We start from the raw sequence: 18622 nt of genomic DNA on the forward strand, positions 1-18622 counted from the left end.
GAAGGTGTTTTAGAGCGGAGATTATCTCACCGAGAAATGGTTCGGATGCCACACTGGCAGTGGTGGGGTCGGGGGTATTGGATTTTAGTGGTTTATCTTTGATGAAGGTGAGACCGATGATTGTGAGGGTGAGAAGCAAGAGGATTGAGATAAAGAAACAAGTTTTGAGGTTGGCGCAGTATACGTCACAAGCTGGGGTTGTGGTGAAGGGGAGGAGTTCGTGGAGGGATCTATGGAATCCCGCTGCGTAGCCCAGGATGTTGCCCATGGCCGTGAAGAATGAGTAGAATCATTGTTCAAAAACATGGATTTGACGTAGAACGCGGCCATGAAAAAACCTTGTCGACTCGGTGCGGACGCGGCCAAGAACGTTGTTGACGAGGTTGACGTGGTCATAACTTGGGAGAGTTGAAGGAGTTTAATGACCACATAGAGAAAAACGTGGAATACAGATGTGATGCAATGCGGAATGCGGCCAAGGCAAAAAGTAGTCGACTCGGGGGGAGTGCCTTGTTGAGTCAAGTAGTTTTTAAACACCGAGTAGAATGCGTTTGCGTCTGAAACACAGACAAGATGGGTGGAAACATCATTAATATTCCGTCTCAAAATATATGTAAAGTAAATTGCATTTCTGGCCCATGCTGTGCATAGTTGTAAAATATGGTCCCCACCCTATAAGTGCAGATGGTGGACCCACTCATGGGTATAAAATGGTGGGCACTACCATATCAAAACATGAGATGTAAAATGGTGGACCCGTGCACACTATGCATGGGCGTAAAATGTTAGACATCACGTTCTCAAATGTCAAATGATGGACCCCACCTATACTCTGGGTAATGTGTAAAAAAACAACCCGTAGAAAATATTTCATTAAAATATCTGGATGGAAAAGGTTTTCCAATAAAAAACTTTCTTTGAAAGAAAACGAATCACAATGGAAAGAAACATAATTAGTTATTATAGATAGATAGATAGATATAGATGAATAAGGGCTTGGGCTTTGATTGATGGCAACCATCCATCTGGGTGGGACCTCCACTTTGGATGTTGTAAGTCATTTGTGCCATTGGAAATCCAATGTAGGATGTGCGATGTGGGGCCCACCATAATAACATTGAGGGTGAATTCCTTGATTTTGTGGAAAGATCATAATGCCACACCTAACATTCTTTAAATAAAGAGTGATTTTGTCCTTTTTCAAATTTATAATCATCTTCCGTTTGAATTCCTTGCCTCATTTGCGAAAGATGATCAAACCCCATTACTCTTTTTGCAAAATCGCAAACTGAGTTCCTCTATTTGCAAATATTGCATAGTGGGATACTCTTTTGGCAAAAACTTCCGTATGAAATAATAGAACGCTATAATTTTGGGTTTAAAATGGGAGGAATGTTCAACTGAGGGGTGCCCCTTGCAAAAAAACAGGTGAAAGGGCACCCCCATTAGTTGTATGTCACCAACTCATCATCATGCAATTAATGATAAATTGACTATTACATTTTATATGGCGTTTTCTGTTTTTTTAGGGCGACAATATTTTCACCCCCTTGCATTACGCATGCGCCCCCCTTATATAACGCGATTTGACGTCAAAGAGAGTTAAAGTTGCCCACTTTTCACGTCAAATCACGTTATAAGGGAGCGCATGCGTAATGGAGGGGGGATGAAAATATCATCTCCCTTTTTTTAATGAAAAAAAGAAATTCATGAATATGACTTAATTCATAATTTATGTTCTTGCTGGAATTGGGATTTTTCACACATTCAGATTTTTTTGAAGTTAGTAACTCTAGTATTTTCCTTAAAGTGCTATAATTTCACAGATTTGAAACAAATGAATATTTGGATGAAATCCATGTGATTTGAGTATTATTCCCTCTCCACTATTGTGCAAATTACGTTAATCTAAATCGTGTAATAAATTTAGATCTGTGTGACATGCCAGAATTTCGAGCGTAAAATTTGAATTAGTTCATACTCTAATAAGTCACACTTAAACAACCAATTGTGCTAATGCCAGTGGATTTTAAGAACAGATGTTGGTTGTATAATGATCCTTGCTAGCTCTTGTATTTGTGTTAAATTGGGGAGCTATAAGAGCCATGGAGCACCAGAAAAGGTGGTGACTTTTTTAATTTTCAGTTGTTTTTGTGATATTCATGTGATGGAGATTATTGATATATCAAACTTAATTATAAATTATTGGGCAAATGCAACCTGCTTCTTATTGTCTTCAGTTCTTTTTATTTTATTTTATCGGTAAGCTGGGGTTAGGCTGACCCCTAACAATATATTAATTAAAGAAAGATGATACCATAAAAGAAACAAGACCACTCCCCAATCCTTAGAACAGTGACTAAGGAAGGGAGCATAACAACCAAGGATATGAAACCGTTGGAAATCAAAACTTAAAACACACAAAAGAAGAGAGAATTTCAGTTCTTTTCTTGTCCCATCCTAGGTAGTTTCCCAACGCAAATGCCCATCAAGTCTATTCATTAACACATTCATCTCATATTATTCGACCTTTTAATTTTCTCATTCCTAAGTACCCTTAGGGCCGTTTGAATACCTCAGATTTTGTATTTGGATTTGGAATTGAGTTTTCAGTACAAAATGAATAGATCTGCCAGCTCATGTTGAAGGAGACAGAGAGGGAACGGGATTATTCCTGGTGCAGGGTAGAGGTTGAGGAGCCAAGAGGGTGAAGGAAACTGCCAAATCTGTGGATTTCCAATTTCTTATTTCCACAGCTTAACGCTGAATTGGAAATTCAAGAGTTTGATCGGGATCCAAATGTCAACACAAAAAGGGTTGCAAATGTGAGAATTCCAAATCAAAATCTTCTCAGCATCCAAACGGGACCTTATTTTCTTTTTGAACCTGTTTAACCATGTCTCATACATGTCTTCTTGCACCACATGTCGTGCAAACGAAGGATTTCGTGGGTTCTTTAAGGAGATTTTTGGCGCATCAAAGTGCTTATTCTTCAATAAAATAAGTGCTAACGGTCCATGAACAGATTAAGCATCCAAGAAATAGTAAAATCACAGCTAGGGGTTTTTGCATGTTGTTGGCATTAAAGTCAATTCATCAGCGAGATAATTCAAGCAAGCAAAGTATGCAACAATAGGTCACACCAAATAAACCAAATCTAAAAATAAGGGATAATATTAAATAAAGGTCTGCCTATAATATGAAACGGTACAAATTATAATCAACACTAGAGCCCCAATAAAATAAAATAAATAAATAAACGAGTAGGATAATCATGGTAAAAGATAAGGTGAAAAGAAAATATGAATGATGTCACCAATCATACCTTCCTCTGCCTCAAACCCCGAAGTGTAGGAGATCCCAAGAAGATACGTAGCAAGTAGCAGTAGCAGTAGCAGTAGCTATGGTCTATAAAGGAGTTGTAACTAACCGATGGTGGTGAGTGGAACGATGGGGATCGAAATTGAATGGTAGCGTGTGATGGCAGCATATTAATTTTGTAATAGTAAATGCCTATGTAGTTCATGGGCATGCATTCGTCATACAAACGTGAGAAAGTAAGCATGGAACTATGGAAGTAACAATGAAATTCTAATTTTATAGTAATCTTAGCCAAAGAAGCGGGCATGCAGTCTCCACCTACTTCTAGTCTCAACAAAAAAGGGTGACATTTAGTCTCTACCTATTTCTATTATCAGCCAAAGGTGACTTGCAGTTCCCGCCTACTCCTAATCTCATCCAAAGAAGGTAACATGCAGTCCCCACCTTCTTCTAATAGCAGCCAAAGATGAAAAAACAAATAAACAATTTACCCACTTTCAGCAGTGAGTTGCTTCAAGCGGAAGACGACACCAATCACCAAGCAAGTTCTCTTTCTGCTTTATCTTCGCATTCTTGTTCTTGTTTTTTTGGGAAAAATACAGATACACCCTATCTAGTTTTTGACACATTCAACTCTAATCTTGACTTTCAAAACGTGACAAGTACACCCCCCTGAAGTTTTTAACGTGATGGAGTAGACTGCGAGGCGGAAATGACCAAAATGCCCTCGTCTTCCCCAACTGAAAGTTAGGGTTTTTAGACTTGAAAGCTGAAACTTAGGGTTTGATTCAAACCCTTGTTTATTTATCAACATAAGCCCTTGATTTAGGAGTTTTATTTGTCTTCATTCATACCATTATCATGATTTGCACATAAACCCTAATGTTTTAGGGCTTTTTTTGTGTTGTTTTTATCAATGTTATTTTCTTGAAATGTGGGTTTGATGTAGCCATGGGTGGGGTTTCATTGTCTGTGGTGGACGTGACGGCAGTGGTCGGAGATGGCGACGGATGGCAGTGGTCGGAGGTGCAGCGGCGGCGGTGGAAAATGGCGTAACCCTAACCCCTCTGCAAATTAGGGTATTTTTGTCCTCAAAATATTAACCATGGTTAGTTTCATTCTTTCCGTCAGATTAACTTGACGGACCGTTGACGGAGGGGGTGTACTTGTCCCATTTTGAAACCTAGGGGTTGTAGGGTTAGAGTTGAATGTGTCAAAAACTAGAGTGGAGGGGGGGGGGGGAGGGTAAATGTAATTTTCCCTCTTTTTTTTAATAGCAATGAAACATTATTAACAGAAAGAAACAACAAGACTGGGGGGGGGGGGGGGTCTCGAACTGCAAACACCAAAAATAAAAACAAAAGAGGAACAAAGATAAAAAAAAAAAAACAATGGTTTGTGAAAAAACAAATTACTCCAAAAGCTTAAGTCGTTGGAAAAGGCGTTATTTAATCTTTTATACTTAAACACTCCCCCCTCATGTCTGGCCCCTCTTTTTATGGTTGGCCAACAGTGGCACAATCGCTCCTGATGCAAGACCCACGCACGATTGATAATGGCGACGACAATTCGAGCAAAAATTACAAAAGATAATTGTGGTGAAGCTAACCCACGTTGGAGGGAAACTCCAAGAAAGAAGTGTAAAAAACACTTTTCTCCACAAGAAAAGAACACTTTTCATTCAATATTTTAATTTTCAAAAAACCATCTCTCTTCTTTCCATTCCATTTATCTTATAAATAGAAAATTCTCTCATTACAAGTGACAATTTAAATAGAAATTGTTGGAAAACGTAAGAAGAAACTTCCCATCAATTCGTTTAACTAGTTGCTGCTACTTTAGAAATAATAAAAAAGATATCAAAGCACCTTCTATTCTTATCAAGTTGCTACAATCCTGGTTTAGGTGGAAATTGAAATTTGCTATAGTACTACTAGGACTTACTAAATAGAAATAGGAAATGAACTTTGGAAGTTTGCATTAACCCATCCAACTAATTCAAGTGTCTAATATGGGGAAGGATAGTTATGATATTTCCGAAGGGAAAAAGGAAATTACTAAATAGCCAATAAGACTAGTTGATATTCGTAATGACTCCTAAAATATAAACTAACCCAAATTAGAATCTTGAAAAAAAAATAGAAAAATCCAAAATACTAAGATGGGCAATGGGAATTTCCAAATTTGGAAAGTGGCTGGAATCAACGGAGACCGTTGGCGATCTGTTGCACCCCTTTTGGATTGGCCATTAGATGTGAATTTTTATTACCAAGGAGTTTTGAACCCAGGGCCTTTGCTCTAATACCACTGCAACAACCAATTACTCCAAAAGCTTAATCTGTTGGAAAAGGTGTTATTTAATCTTTTTTACTTTGACATGGTTTAGTGCCAGTTTAACTTCCATAAATGATTGGATTAGGTTTATGTACATGGAAGTTGGCATTACGAGTTTGTGCCATCACAGCCAGCAGAGCAAAATAGTGAACCTAAGGTGTAAGCCATGAAAGCGATACCAAAGGAAAGATAAATGCACAACAGCAAGAGAGAATCTATGCTTTTCATCAAATTAATCTAATGATGTATTGAAATCCTTCATTTCTCCACAATCATACTCATTCTTCATTTAACCGTCGCGTTCCTAGGTATTTATGACTGGATATTGGTAAGACTCGTTTTACTTTGAATCTGATATGGGCTTAGCCAAGTCAAATTTGATGGGCTTGCTTTCCCCCCTTCGTCTATGGGCCGACCTATCAAAGAAAAAGCCCACCCAGAAGATGGGCATGAGCATAACTTTCCAGTTTAATCTCATTAGTGAGCCTAGGTTTCATGATTAAGCAAAAGCTTGCAACTTGGGTCGGGTCGAGCATTTGCTAAAAAATGAATTGAATCAACAAGAACCGGACCCAATGCAACTTGAATTGCACCCTGGGCGAAAACGAGGGAATGGGAATTTGCTTCAATCAAATCTGTGTGGCTTTAAAAAAATGGTGGAAAACTCATTCTTCCGCACCTTTTGTGGGTATCAAAAGAAAAGGATGGAAACGGATTTGCTTGTTGAATGTGGGATTCTTTCCAATTTTTCATCACTATTCACTCTCCGCGCGAGAGAGAGGGAGAGAGAGAGAGAGGTTATCAAACGCACTGGAAGTCTTCAAAGTCGTAAACCAGCTTAGGCATTTTTTTCAAGGCCTACAATTACCATTTGTGTAAACAGTCCACTAGACCCACCCCAGGCCCAGCTAGGCCCATTGACAGCCTTACATGGATATCTGGCACATGGGTTTGGTTTAGACAGCTAAAATTTCCCATCTAAATGACATTCGCATTAACCACCTTGGGCATTTTTGTATAATCACACATTCACACTAACCAAATACAAAACTAGTGTATTAAATTAGTAGGGACCCAACCAAAAACAAAAGATTAGATACATCATTCAATCTCTTTTGGCCTTTAGCCTTTCACTTAGCATTATTTAAACCTTACAGCTAATCATCGTCAAATATTATAACCTAAAAAGAACTCTTTAAATTCCACACCACAGCCTCCTTTGATCTCCCCTTCACCTCCCTCTACACCTCCTAATCAACATGGGTTTTGTGTTAGATTACCCCAGCACAGTTATTCTACAATTTTTCAGAAAAATTTCCTTTCTTTTATCTATATTTAGAAGCCTATTAGGTTTGGACATTTTTTTTTACGCGGTATGGCCGGAATCGTCGAAGTCCGATGGGTCTTCGGCAACAAGGGAGCTGATAAAGAGAAGCCTCTCAGTGGTGAAATACAGTGAAGGGGTTATGGAGAATTTGTCCCTTTGTATAGTTTGTTTGAGTGAGTTCAAGGAAGGAGATTGGATAGCAGAGGTGAGGTCATGTACACATGTTTTTCACAAAGATTGTATAGAGAAATGGGTGGAGAATGAGAGGAAGACATGTCCCTTGTGCCGAAGTCCTTTGTTGATGGATGAAGAAGTTAGACCAAGAGATATGAACGAGTACAGTTTGGTTGTGGAAAATCTAGCTTACCTATTTGGAGAAGATCTTTGAAGTAGAATTTCATTAGCATGTTGCTTCTTTTCTAGGTTCTGTGATTTTCCCCACTTTGGCAGTTTGGTTATCTAAGGATGGATGATTCCTTTTTAATATTTGCTTGGTTTTAGTTATACAAGGAGAGATTTTGCTGGTCATATTCTACAGTTGTTGAAGCCATCTTCTTAAAATATATAGGCAATTTATCTAGGAGAAGATATTTTCAACCCCCCCTGCATTTACATGCACGCTCCCCTTATAACCTGATTTGACATGAAAGTAGGCAACTTTATGTCAAATCCCATTATAAGGAGGGGGGTTGTTGAAAATATCATCACCCTTTATTTATACCCATGGTGTTGTAGTAGAATTACTGATATTAAATAAAGGAAAATCATATCAGCACAACCGTGTTTTAATAATTGCACAAACTCAGCTTGTCTTTTATTTTTTTAATTGGCTTGACAGAGGTTTATGGGAACTGCTCTTTAAATAATAAAGACAAGGTGATTAAATAAAGGAAAATCATATCAGCACAACCATGTTTTAATAACTGCACAAACTCAACTTGTCTTTTATCTTTTAATTGGCATGCGAGAGCTTATTGGGAATTGCTCTTTAAATAATAGAAGACAAGATGAGTAAGTACAACTATTAAAACATGGCTGTGCTGATATAATTTCCCTTTAATAATTTCTTATTCATTACCCGGAGTCAGACGCGTCTGACCAGAAAACAAATTTTAGGGATCTGATGTTTTTAGCCCCCCCCCCCCTCCCTGTAGGATAATACACCCCACTGTTAACTTGATTTGACGTCAAAAAGCGTTAAATTCTCCCACCATTTCACGTTAAAAGGGGGTTCAATTATCCTACAGTGGGGCGAAAAAATCATCTCCCAGTTTTTGCGTTTAGTTTATGCCGTGCCCCCAAAGCTAACAAAGACGCGTCTATTTCTTACTTTCTGTTAGAGCTTGCTCACTCTAGAACTCTCTCTTCAAAGTTCAAAGTTTCAAAAAACACTGAATAATTATCGAAGATTCGTAGCAGATTTCAAAACGCGTCTATTATTTTTGCTTTTGGTCTCATTTCCTTCAATCGATTTTCCGCCATGGAGGATCTAAGATCTGCAATAAACGATCAGATGGATCAAATGACAGATCTCCTCCAGAAATTGACCGCCGAATTTCGAAGCGGGATTCAACCTGCTTACGATAATTTCATTGGATTCTTCCACGCCATTGATTGGAAGGTTCGTTTCATCTTTATATTCTTCTTCTTTTTTCCTTAATTAGTTTCTTCCTTCTCTGTTTCTAGGTTTTCAGATTCCGTTCTTTTCTTTTTCAAAATGTCTTTTTTCCCCCTTTCTTATATAGATCAGACTTCCATTTTGTTCATGGAGTCTTGAGTTCCACTGATTATCTTGAATATTGAATAGGCTACTGATGTTGGAACTGCCATGTTTTGATAATTGCACTAACTCAGCTTGTCTTTTCTTTCTTAATTGGTTTTTGAGAGCTTTTGGGAATTGCTAGTGCAATTATTAAAACATGGCAGTGCTAATATCACTAGCCTATTGAATACAGTGGTGGGTTGATCTTGTAATTTTCTGCTTCTAGAGAAATCATTGATGATGGGTGTATGGTCCAGATCAGAGATTGAAATCATTTATCTTATTCTCATTTTTCCAACAATAAAGGAAAAAAAATTGCTTAACACTACTCATTCATATTCGTCGTTCTATGGAAAAAATGGAATTATGTCGACTTTTATTAGGTGAATGTGTTAGAATGATCCAGTGTTGAACACCGATTATGAGATTTGAGTATTAGTTTATCAACCTCTGATAAAGATTTGATGGTGAATTAGTGATGTAAGTAGGGCCAGCTTGCTCCTACCACCTCTTAAAAGTCAATGCAAGTGGGCTTCTACATCTATTCTTAATCTATCAGTCTATTAAAAAATGATTAGATAAGGTCAATTGAGTGTTGAACAATGCAGTTAAGTCACCTAGGAACCATTGTTTCAAAACTCCCCGCACTAATCGTCGACTCACCCGAGTCAACTCCCTTTTACCCTATCCAAGTTCTTTTCCAACTCTGCGTTTTGCCCCTACTGAGTCAATCAAAACTCCTTTGACTCTCCCAAGTTATGACCAAAGCTTTAAATTTCAGTTTCGGTCGCCACAGAAACAAAAACATTTTGGTTTCGGCTGGAAATTTCAGTGGAAATCCTGGAAAAGCATGGAAACATATGGAAATGAAAGAATTTAAAGATGAAACTTTGAGAAATGCTAGAATAAGCGCGTGCGCGCACGCACACACACACTTAGGGGCCGTTTGGATACGCATATTTTAGAATATAGGTTTTTAGTTTGAAAACAGTGTGAAGGAGAGTTCATGATCAAGCGGTTGTATGCTGTCCTGACAACGTTTCTTGGATTTTACGTGAGAAATTTAGGTTTTAAAAATCTCTCTTGCATCCTGAGATTTCTAAAACCTGGAAATATGAGAGGATCTGCTACTCTCTTGCTGATGGAAAGAAGGATGGGAAGTCAAAAACGACGGCTGGTCCGCTTCTTCTCTTGTCTCTAAGTTACAATTTTGAAGAAATCCTGGATTCTAAAATCCGAGTATCCAAACGGCCCCTTGGATACGTAGATTTTAGAATCCAGGTTTTTAGTTTGAAAACAGTGTAAAAGTGGGTTCATGATCAAGCAGATGTATGCTGTCCTGACAGCATTTTTTGGATTTTAAGTGAGAAATTCAGGTTTTAAGAATCTCTCCTGCATCCTGAGACTTCTAGAACCTGGAAATATGGGAGGATCTGCTACTCTCTTGTTGACGGAAAAAAGGCTCCAGAGTGTCTATACAACGCCCTTCTCTTCTTCACTTAAAGAGGCAATGCACCCTTTGAATGGTACTTGATTCATAAAGAATGAATCTATTGGTTCTGTTTCGGCCATTTCCGGGCAGGATTTCTAGTCCCTTGGAATTCTAGTTATCTAGATTTAGTAAAGCACTACGACCATCCTAGAAGAGGAATTCCTCCTCACGCGCTGTACCTTTCGTACCTCGAAGAATGCTCAGGCTTGTCAAAAATGACGGCTGGTCCGCCTCTTCTCTTGTCTCTTAGCTACAATTTTGAAGAAATCCCATATTCTAAAATCCACGTATCCAAACGGCCCCTTAGGGTGTGTTTGCTTGCACAAAGCCTGGATGGCTTGGGGGTTTTGCTTGGCATTTGGGTGACATGTCAGCAAAACTCCTTGTTTGGTTGCCAATTTAGGATTGACATCTCAGGAGACTACCATGGATGTCTCTCGGTTAATCATTCCATGTCTGGTGATACATCACCCTTGTCCCCTTCATATGAAATTCAAGCCAAAATCCCCCCAAAAGGGGGAATTTTGCTTAGATTTCCAGGGAATGATGCCTCTCTCTCTCTCTCTCTCTCTCTCTCTCTCTCTGTATACACACACACACATTGGTAATTGTACCCCATCCCACTACTCTATGACTATTCGACCAGGTAATTTTCAGGTAAATTCAATACTTGTCTCCTCCTTGTTGACTACATACACCACTAATCTACGAGGTAAATACTTGCAACCAAATAGAGCCTTACAAACTATCACATAAGCAAGACAACCATCCACAAGGTAAATATAATTGTAACACATACTGATATAATATACAACCATCACACTTACGATTTTGGTGTATGCATTTCGGTCGTTTTGGTTTCGGTTTCAGTGGAGATGGAAACATAAACATTTCGGTCATGTCATGTCGGTTATGGTGGAAATTTAAATCAATGGTTATGACTGTATTAACTAAGACTCAGCTGCACTAGCCGAGTCGACTGGGATTTGCTTTGACCGCATTTTGGCCCTCATCTTTGTTTTGAAACATATTTAGAAACTTCCATTATGGTTGATATTAGGAAATTATACCCAACACAACTAGCAGAGTTATTAGGAAATTATACCCAACATAAATAGCAGAGTTCTCCTTTTCTCCTTTGGTTACTAGAGTGGCTATCCAACTTGAGGTTATTTTATGGCCTTTTTCAAACATCGTACTTATCTGGGAAAACCTTGTATCTGATTTATTATGATTAGGGAGTATCATGCTGCTTTTCAGTGGAAATTTGTAGTTGATAATCATGTTCTTGGTATATGTTCCTCTACAGTTGCTTGCACTTATCTTTTAAGAGTATATACTATTTCTGATTTCTTCTTTGGCCATGTACAAGTCTCATGTTTGTGACCCACATTCTCTCATCTCAGGGAAATTGGATTGGGTGGCTAAAGTTATGTTCTTTTAAAATGGGGTTCTTATTAACATATCTTGAAGTTTCTTTGCATCATCTTCATTAGCATATGAACTGGAATTTTGCATTTCATAAGAACACATAGATCACAAGTTAGATTTTGATTTTGAATAGTTTGTTAGCTAAGATAGCATGTGGTCTATGTGATAGCAGGCTGTAGAAGCTCTGTACTACATAGAATTTCTTGGACATGTCTAAATCTTCATTGATACATGTGTCGTACTTCTTTTTCCAGGTGACCTTGTTTTCTTTATCTGTTTTTGGCAGCCAATATGTTGTTCGGCATGTTGTCTGATAGCCATGCCACCTGTGTTGTTCAGCATATTATATGTGATAACTTTTATCACCAATATGTTCTCTCACTCATGAAGCGGTAGGAAACTATTATGCATATCAACTTTGTGTAACTCAAACAAAATTAAAAAGCCGTTGATTTTTTACCATTTTTGCGTTAGCCAGTCCAATATTACTTTTGGCACAACGCTCAATTGTGTTCTACCATTTCCATCGTGCCTATCATAGCAACCATTACATCTTTTTGTAAAATCTGTGGGAAATGAAAAATCAAAATCATCACATTCAGCATGTGATGCATGTGTAATGCGTTAACATCCAAATATTCCCAGAAAAGGGCAATCAGACATGACAAAGCATGTATGATGTGTGGGGTTCGGTTCATAACCTACATCAGCAATCTATAAGGAATGCTATCAGTGGCCCATGTGGCACTTGCTGCAATAACAGCTGGTGAGGATGGACAGGGTGGGTTTGGGAAGTGTGCACTGTCCCCAAAGTGGATACTACTTCCCGTGTGCAAACATCCAAATTAAAGAAAATATTATATAAGAAAAACTTGCAAAAACAAATCCATACTTCTGCTCTTATTTATTTATTTCTTCTCGCTTTGGATGGCACTCATGATGTGATTGACTTGGCACGGGTGGAAAAGATTCCCTTAAGTGTAGATTTAAGGCAATTTTTACATTGTTTCCCTTTTAAGTGTATATTTAATACACTTTTGACATTGATTTCAGTCTTTCGGTCCAAACTTGCTATGACTGACAACAGTGCAACTTTTGCACTAGGCATGATGCTTAAAAGGAACTCTGCATCTAAATTGTAGTTACTTAGATAGAGTTTTAACTATCTCAATCAGAATGAGGTCTGGAGTGCAATGGAGAATGCTCTAATTAAATTGTAGTTTTGATCAATATTTCTTGCTCACCACGTTTTGTCATTTCTGCTTAGAATTTGCATTAAGGGCAAACTTGTGGGAGTCTCAACTACCTAGGACATCCTATTGTTGCAACCCCAGTTAATTCTATAAGTATTTTGTGATTAAAAATGATTTTAAATGTCTTATTGACGTTGAAGCAATTCAATATACAATTAGCATGTAAAAATACATAACTACATACACATAAGCATGCACGTTGTTCAATAAGAAAGATGTTAAACATGTATCTTAACTAAAACATTGAGATATTGTATGATATTGAAGGGTTGCAATAATTAACGTGCACATAGATTTCCTCGTCAAAGATCTAATCCAAAATTATGCATCTAATCTACAGTTAATATGCTAAACACCTGGTATTCTGTTTTCTGTTTGGCTACTCTAGTTCATCCTATTGGTTTCGCATATTATAGCTCATGTTCTATGCGTCTCTCTTACTATTCATGTGTATCATTTATTCATGACTTGTGTCAACGAACTATATAGGCCATTCTTTGCCCATAAAACCTGTTTATGATACGATACTATTCCTAAGTGATTTTCTCTCTTCTTTTTTGTTGCTTTTACAGGAACCTTGGCTGATCTGCTTAGTATCGTTTCATGTTGTTGTGTTGCTAACAGTCATCATTTCAAGGAGGAATATCAACTTCCAGATGTGCTTATTCCTTATGGCTTGTATGCTTCTAAATTTCCTTTTCCTTGGATGCCAGTATATGAGTTTGATCGAGCAAGTAAAAATTATTGATTTCTATTATAAAGAGTCAAGTATTACTACCGTGGGTTACTGAGAGAAGAAGTGTGTGTGAGGGAGAAAGAATAGGGAGAAGGAGAAAAAGGAGAACTGTCAGACTTGACGTACTGACAGACTCTCTCTTAATATGTATAAACATGAATAGGGTTACAATATATGAGAAAAGACTAGACTACCATACTCTTAACATTGAGACAAATATATTTTCACATGGGTTCCAGTTCTCAATGAACTACAAATGGTTCTGTCGTTTGTCATTTTTTGTTTCACCAAATCATGGTACGCTTATTTAGGCAAGAGATTGATGAAGGTTGGGAAGTGATGAGTAGTGTTTTTCCATAAGAAGAAAAGCAGCTTACCTTCAAGTTTAGGTAAAGACTCGAGGTAAAGCTTGCAAAATTGATCCAAACTGGTTGCTCACTAGTTGAACAAAAGAGAAAATTTCATTAAAAGATGTCACACAATTCTCTTTTCCCACCTTTCAATTTCTATATCATAACTCAACTCAACTCAACTCAACAAAGCCTTTGTCCCAAACTAGTTGGGGTCTGCTATTTCTATATCATAACTATTCTTTGAATATTTTAACAAGTGCATAATTGTATATATACATATGCCTCCACAGGTGGTTGACCAAGAGTCACAACATCCTACACTTATAATTTATTAGAGTCCAAAACCGCATGTACTTTCTAACTGGACCTTAGCATGGACTTCTACGACTTTCTAACTATCTGTAGGCAAAATAGAATTGACTTTTGAGACACTCTTTTTTTTTTGAAAGGTGACTTTTAAGACACTCTTAATTGTCAAATAAGAGAACTGACAAAGTAGGAAACTAAAAAACCTTACAAACTTGATCAGCATGCATTATGCTGCATCTGAATCTGGTTCTTTTTTTTTGAAAGTGGTAACGTTTTATTAATCAAAAGGGACGAGGAGTCCCAGGGTACAATGCAGCCTCATCCAGCCGGGGTCAGGTGATAGAGCGGTTACAACTAAGATAAAGAAAATCCGGCTACATTGATAATTGTATCATCCCTATCTACACCCGCCTGGCAAGAGAATCGGCCAAATCGTTTGCCGTTCTTCTCCTATGATGGAGGGACGGTCGAAGGATAGCCACCAGGTCCCTGATATGGTCTAGTTTTGACGCCAACCGCCAAGGTCCGCAGTTCTTGTTAGTTGCCCATGCTATCATGTTGAAGGAATCACCTTCGACTATTAGGGGAACCAAATTATGAGTCACGAACCACTGTAAACTGAAGAGAAGTGCCGAAACCTCGGCCTCATTTGAGTCACAAATCCCGATCGGACCCGAAAAGGACATAATGAGGTGTCCCAAGAAGTCTCGAAATACTCCTCCAATGCCAGCTAAGCCATGATTTCCGCGGGAACTCCCGTCAAAGTTAAACTTTAACCAGCCTTCAGGGGGAGGAATCCACTGCGGTGTGATGGAAGATCGAGGTTTCATTTCGGACAGCACCATGGAGAGGTTTCTGAGGATCATTCCCACGGAGTAGGGTATTCCGCACTTAGCTTTCGCCCATCTAATAATAGATAGCTTGACATCAAGAGTGACATATGCCGTGCTTCGTTCCTTCCCCCCGAAAATCCTGTTGTTTCTTTCCAGCCATATATGCCAAACAATCGCAAACAGAATAGAGAGCCATATTACTTCACCGACAAGTCCAGCGAAGAAATTGCGCCAAAACATTATCACATTCTTCACATCCTTCTCGCTTAACCATGACAACCCAAAGAATTTAAGGATATTCATCCATACCTGAAAGGAGAAAGGGCATAGGAGGAATAGATGGTTAATCGATTCTTCCGCATTTTTGCACAATGTGCACCACTGAGCCATCCTAAAACCCCGACGTTTCAGCCTATCACATGTATTGAGTCCATTGAGAAGCAAGGTCCATGTAAAGCCCGCACTCGAGGGAGAACCAGAACCATCTGAATCTGGTTCTGGTTCGAGCAGCAGTCTTCTTCCCTTTGTGTTCATAATAGACCTTTTTGAGTGTTGGTCATTCCATCCTCTACATGTATCGATCAATTTTATCTTCAGTTTAGGATGTTTTACTTCATCATTCACGATGACACGGGTGAACTTGAATTAGGCGCCTTCATGCATGCTCGAACCAGAACCATTTTTGTAAGGTTCATTCCATACTCGATTTTTTTGTTTTTTCTGCCTTTTCAATTTCTAGAGCAAAAAATAACTCTAGGGATTGGTTAAATAATGTGCCCTAAGCTTCTGGACTCCCGTAAAGAACACCTCAAACAAACACCACAAAGATCTGCCCAACAGCCACCTATGGGCCATGAGTTTGTATCTCTATTAGAGCAACCATTCAGCCGATGAAAACTTTCAAGCCATGAGTTTGTGCCTTTAGGCTCTTTTGTATGCAGCTCAAATGGAATGCTTGTGAAGACACTGGTTTTCATAGCCCATAACAACGTACATAATAACATCAGTTACAACTTCAGGACATGCTTATCTGTACACTCTGTAGGCAATGTATTAAATCTTCATCTTGTCAGTAGTATAAAGTATAAAATATGAAGTGTTCAGAATAGTCATGCAGTTCAGGTAACCATATTTGGCAATTCTTTTACCAGGATATCCAGTAGCCACATTTTTTTATTGGTATCCAGGAACCATATTTGGCAACCTTTTATCAGGATTCATCCATAAATATATTGAACTACTGTAAGCCTCGGTAATCTAATATCTGTTTAACTCCTGTTCGATGATGTGCAGTGACTGGTGTATATCTTGCTCAGAATATCAATAGTTTTCTTGGGAAGAACTGGAAAAGCTTTGCGGGCCAGAATTATTTTGATCCCCATGGCATTTTCCTGTCAACAGTCTGGTCTGGTCCTCTCCTTGTCATTGCAATCATAATCCTGGTAAGTAATTTCTGTTTCAGAAAAAAATCCTGGTCACTAACCATTGAATTGCTCTATTTCATCTCTCCTTTGCAAAGTTGTTACTCCATGAGCCCGATTTCTCCTCCTCGCAGGTAAACACCCTTATTTCATTGTGCCATCTTATCATCAAATGGAAAAGGGCAGAACTCAGACACCGAGCTAGGCTTTCCCGTGGCAAGCAGGATTGATTTCTACTCAAATTTCTCTCTGCCATTCATGAAAGGGTTCTTCTCTTGTAGTTTAGAGATTTAAGGCATGCCTTTCAAATCAGTGGCTTTTGAAAAGATTGTGTGTGTGTGTGTGTGTGTGTGGGTGGTGGGTGGGGGGGGGGGATTAATTATGTTTTGTGGGGTATTGATGGGGTTGATCATGAATTAAGTCTCATGATTGATGGGCTCTAAATATCTAATCTTTAAAGAATCTATTTACCTTTCCACTTTTAAATGCTCCCAGTGAAAAATTCCAACATTCTGTGATAATAAACTGCGACGATCTCACCATTTCGATCGGTCTGAACAATTTGAGCCCTTCCCATTTCAAGAAGAACCCACCCCCAAACCCCCCCCCCCCCCTAATTAGGATGCGGACACCCCCTACCACCGGGTGGGACAATGATAAATTTGTCCGATGTAGCAATGTCAATGAAAAATTTGCCCCATTATTTTGGAGGTGAAAGTGGAGTAAATGAGGGGGAAAAAACCATTTACTCCAAAAGCTTTTGTTAGAGTAGGTGTTATTTAATCATTTATACTTGAACATCAACTGCATGGAGAAAGTATGAACATCCATGGCTAATCTCTTGTTTCACAACTATTTTCCTTCATTATGTTATGAGTGATGTTTATGATGAGTTGGTGTTAAGAGTGATGGGTATAATCTTTCTATAATGTCGTAATGATAAGGTTATGCAGGCAGGCCAAAAATCACCATTGGATTTCTGATGGTATGACTTAGAATACGAAATTCTAATGGAGGAAATATAATTTTGATTTGGAATTATATACTACGAAAATATCAGAAAATGATAAATTCACCCCTTTTCTTTGCACGTGACTACGGGTGCAACTCTGGTTGTATCGGGTTGAGGCCAACCCAAACCCGACCCGTGTTCCACCCTGATGAGGTTCATCCCGATCCAGCCCAAGGAACCATTTTTTCCAACCGGAACCCGACCAAAGTTCCAACCTGACCTTTTATGCTTACTACCTAATCCGGACCCGAAAGACACCCAACCTGACCCGACCTTTTTTCGGGTTGAACCCGACAGGTTCAGGTTGTATCCGACCCGAGTTCAACCCTACACGTAACAGCTAGATCCAGTGTACATGGCAATTTGGCACGTTGAATCCTTCCCACGTGAAGTACATCGGACCCTCTGCAGTCATAGATACACTAGAGCTGTGTGTCCCAAGTGAAAAAAAAGGGGGGTGGATATTTCACTTCCCAAAATATCCTTTATATATGAGTATCCTCTCATTTACAATATGAAGGACCATTAGGCACATTAGCACTCTCTAATCGGATCTAAGATGATGATCCGATGGATTTTGTGCGACTGAGTCCAATCCTAAATAAAACGGCAGGATGTGGATATGAATTGTGTGTGACAAATTCAGACGCTGTGCCCAAGTCTTATCTAATCAAGTTCGGACCCATTGGATTAAACGCATCTTCTGTCTAGGTCCATTGACACCCTCCGTGTTCATTAAAGTTGGAGAGTTGCTAGCAAAACGTGAAACCATTTTGTTGAAAACATTGAGTTTCTGTTTTGCCCCACATGCCAGAAAAAAAAAGAAGAAAAAAACAAAGAAAAAAAACAAAGAGAATTAACCATGGGAAAAATTGTACAGTTGGGTCCTCTATCTAATAATTAATATTGTTGGTAGCTGCATTTTATACGAGATATTAGAGAGTATTACTGATGAGATATGTATTGTCTATCACCAAATCCCCAACCCCTAATCACATGGCACTTCATCTAACTCTTGTCCGTGCCCTATGTCACGGG

At 38.7% G+C, this 18622-nt stretch overlaps 1 protein-coding gene across 1 annotated transcript; it reads left to right on the forward strand.

The window, feature by feature from the left end:
* Nucleotides 1–8305: 8305 nt before the first annotated feature.
* On the forward strand, nt 8306–17464 carry LOC143881982 (uncharacterized). Its single transcript, XM_077385349.1, has 4 exons — nt 8306–8603; nt 13493–13598; nt 16445–16593; nt 16707–17464. Exons 1-4 carry the CDS (start codon nt 8463–8465, stop codon nt 16800–16802), a joined length of 492 nt encoding a protein of 163 aa, XP_077241464.1. The 5' UTR covers nt 8306–8462; the 3' UTR covers nt 16803–17464.
* The last annotated feature ends 1158 nt before the right edge of the window (nt 17465–18622 follow it).

Source organism: Tasmannia lanceolata, unplaced genomic scaffold (assembly GCF_043159265.1).
Source record: "Tasmannia lanceolata isolate RefF3 unplaced genomic scaffold, GAP_Taslan_0.1 ptg000007l, whole genome shotgun sequence".
NCBI classification, from domain to species: domain Eukaryota; kingdom Viridiplantae; phylum Streptophyta; class Magnoliopsida; order Canellales; family Winteraceae; genus Tasmannia; species Tasmannia lanceolata.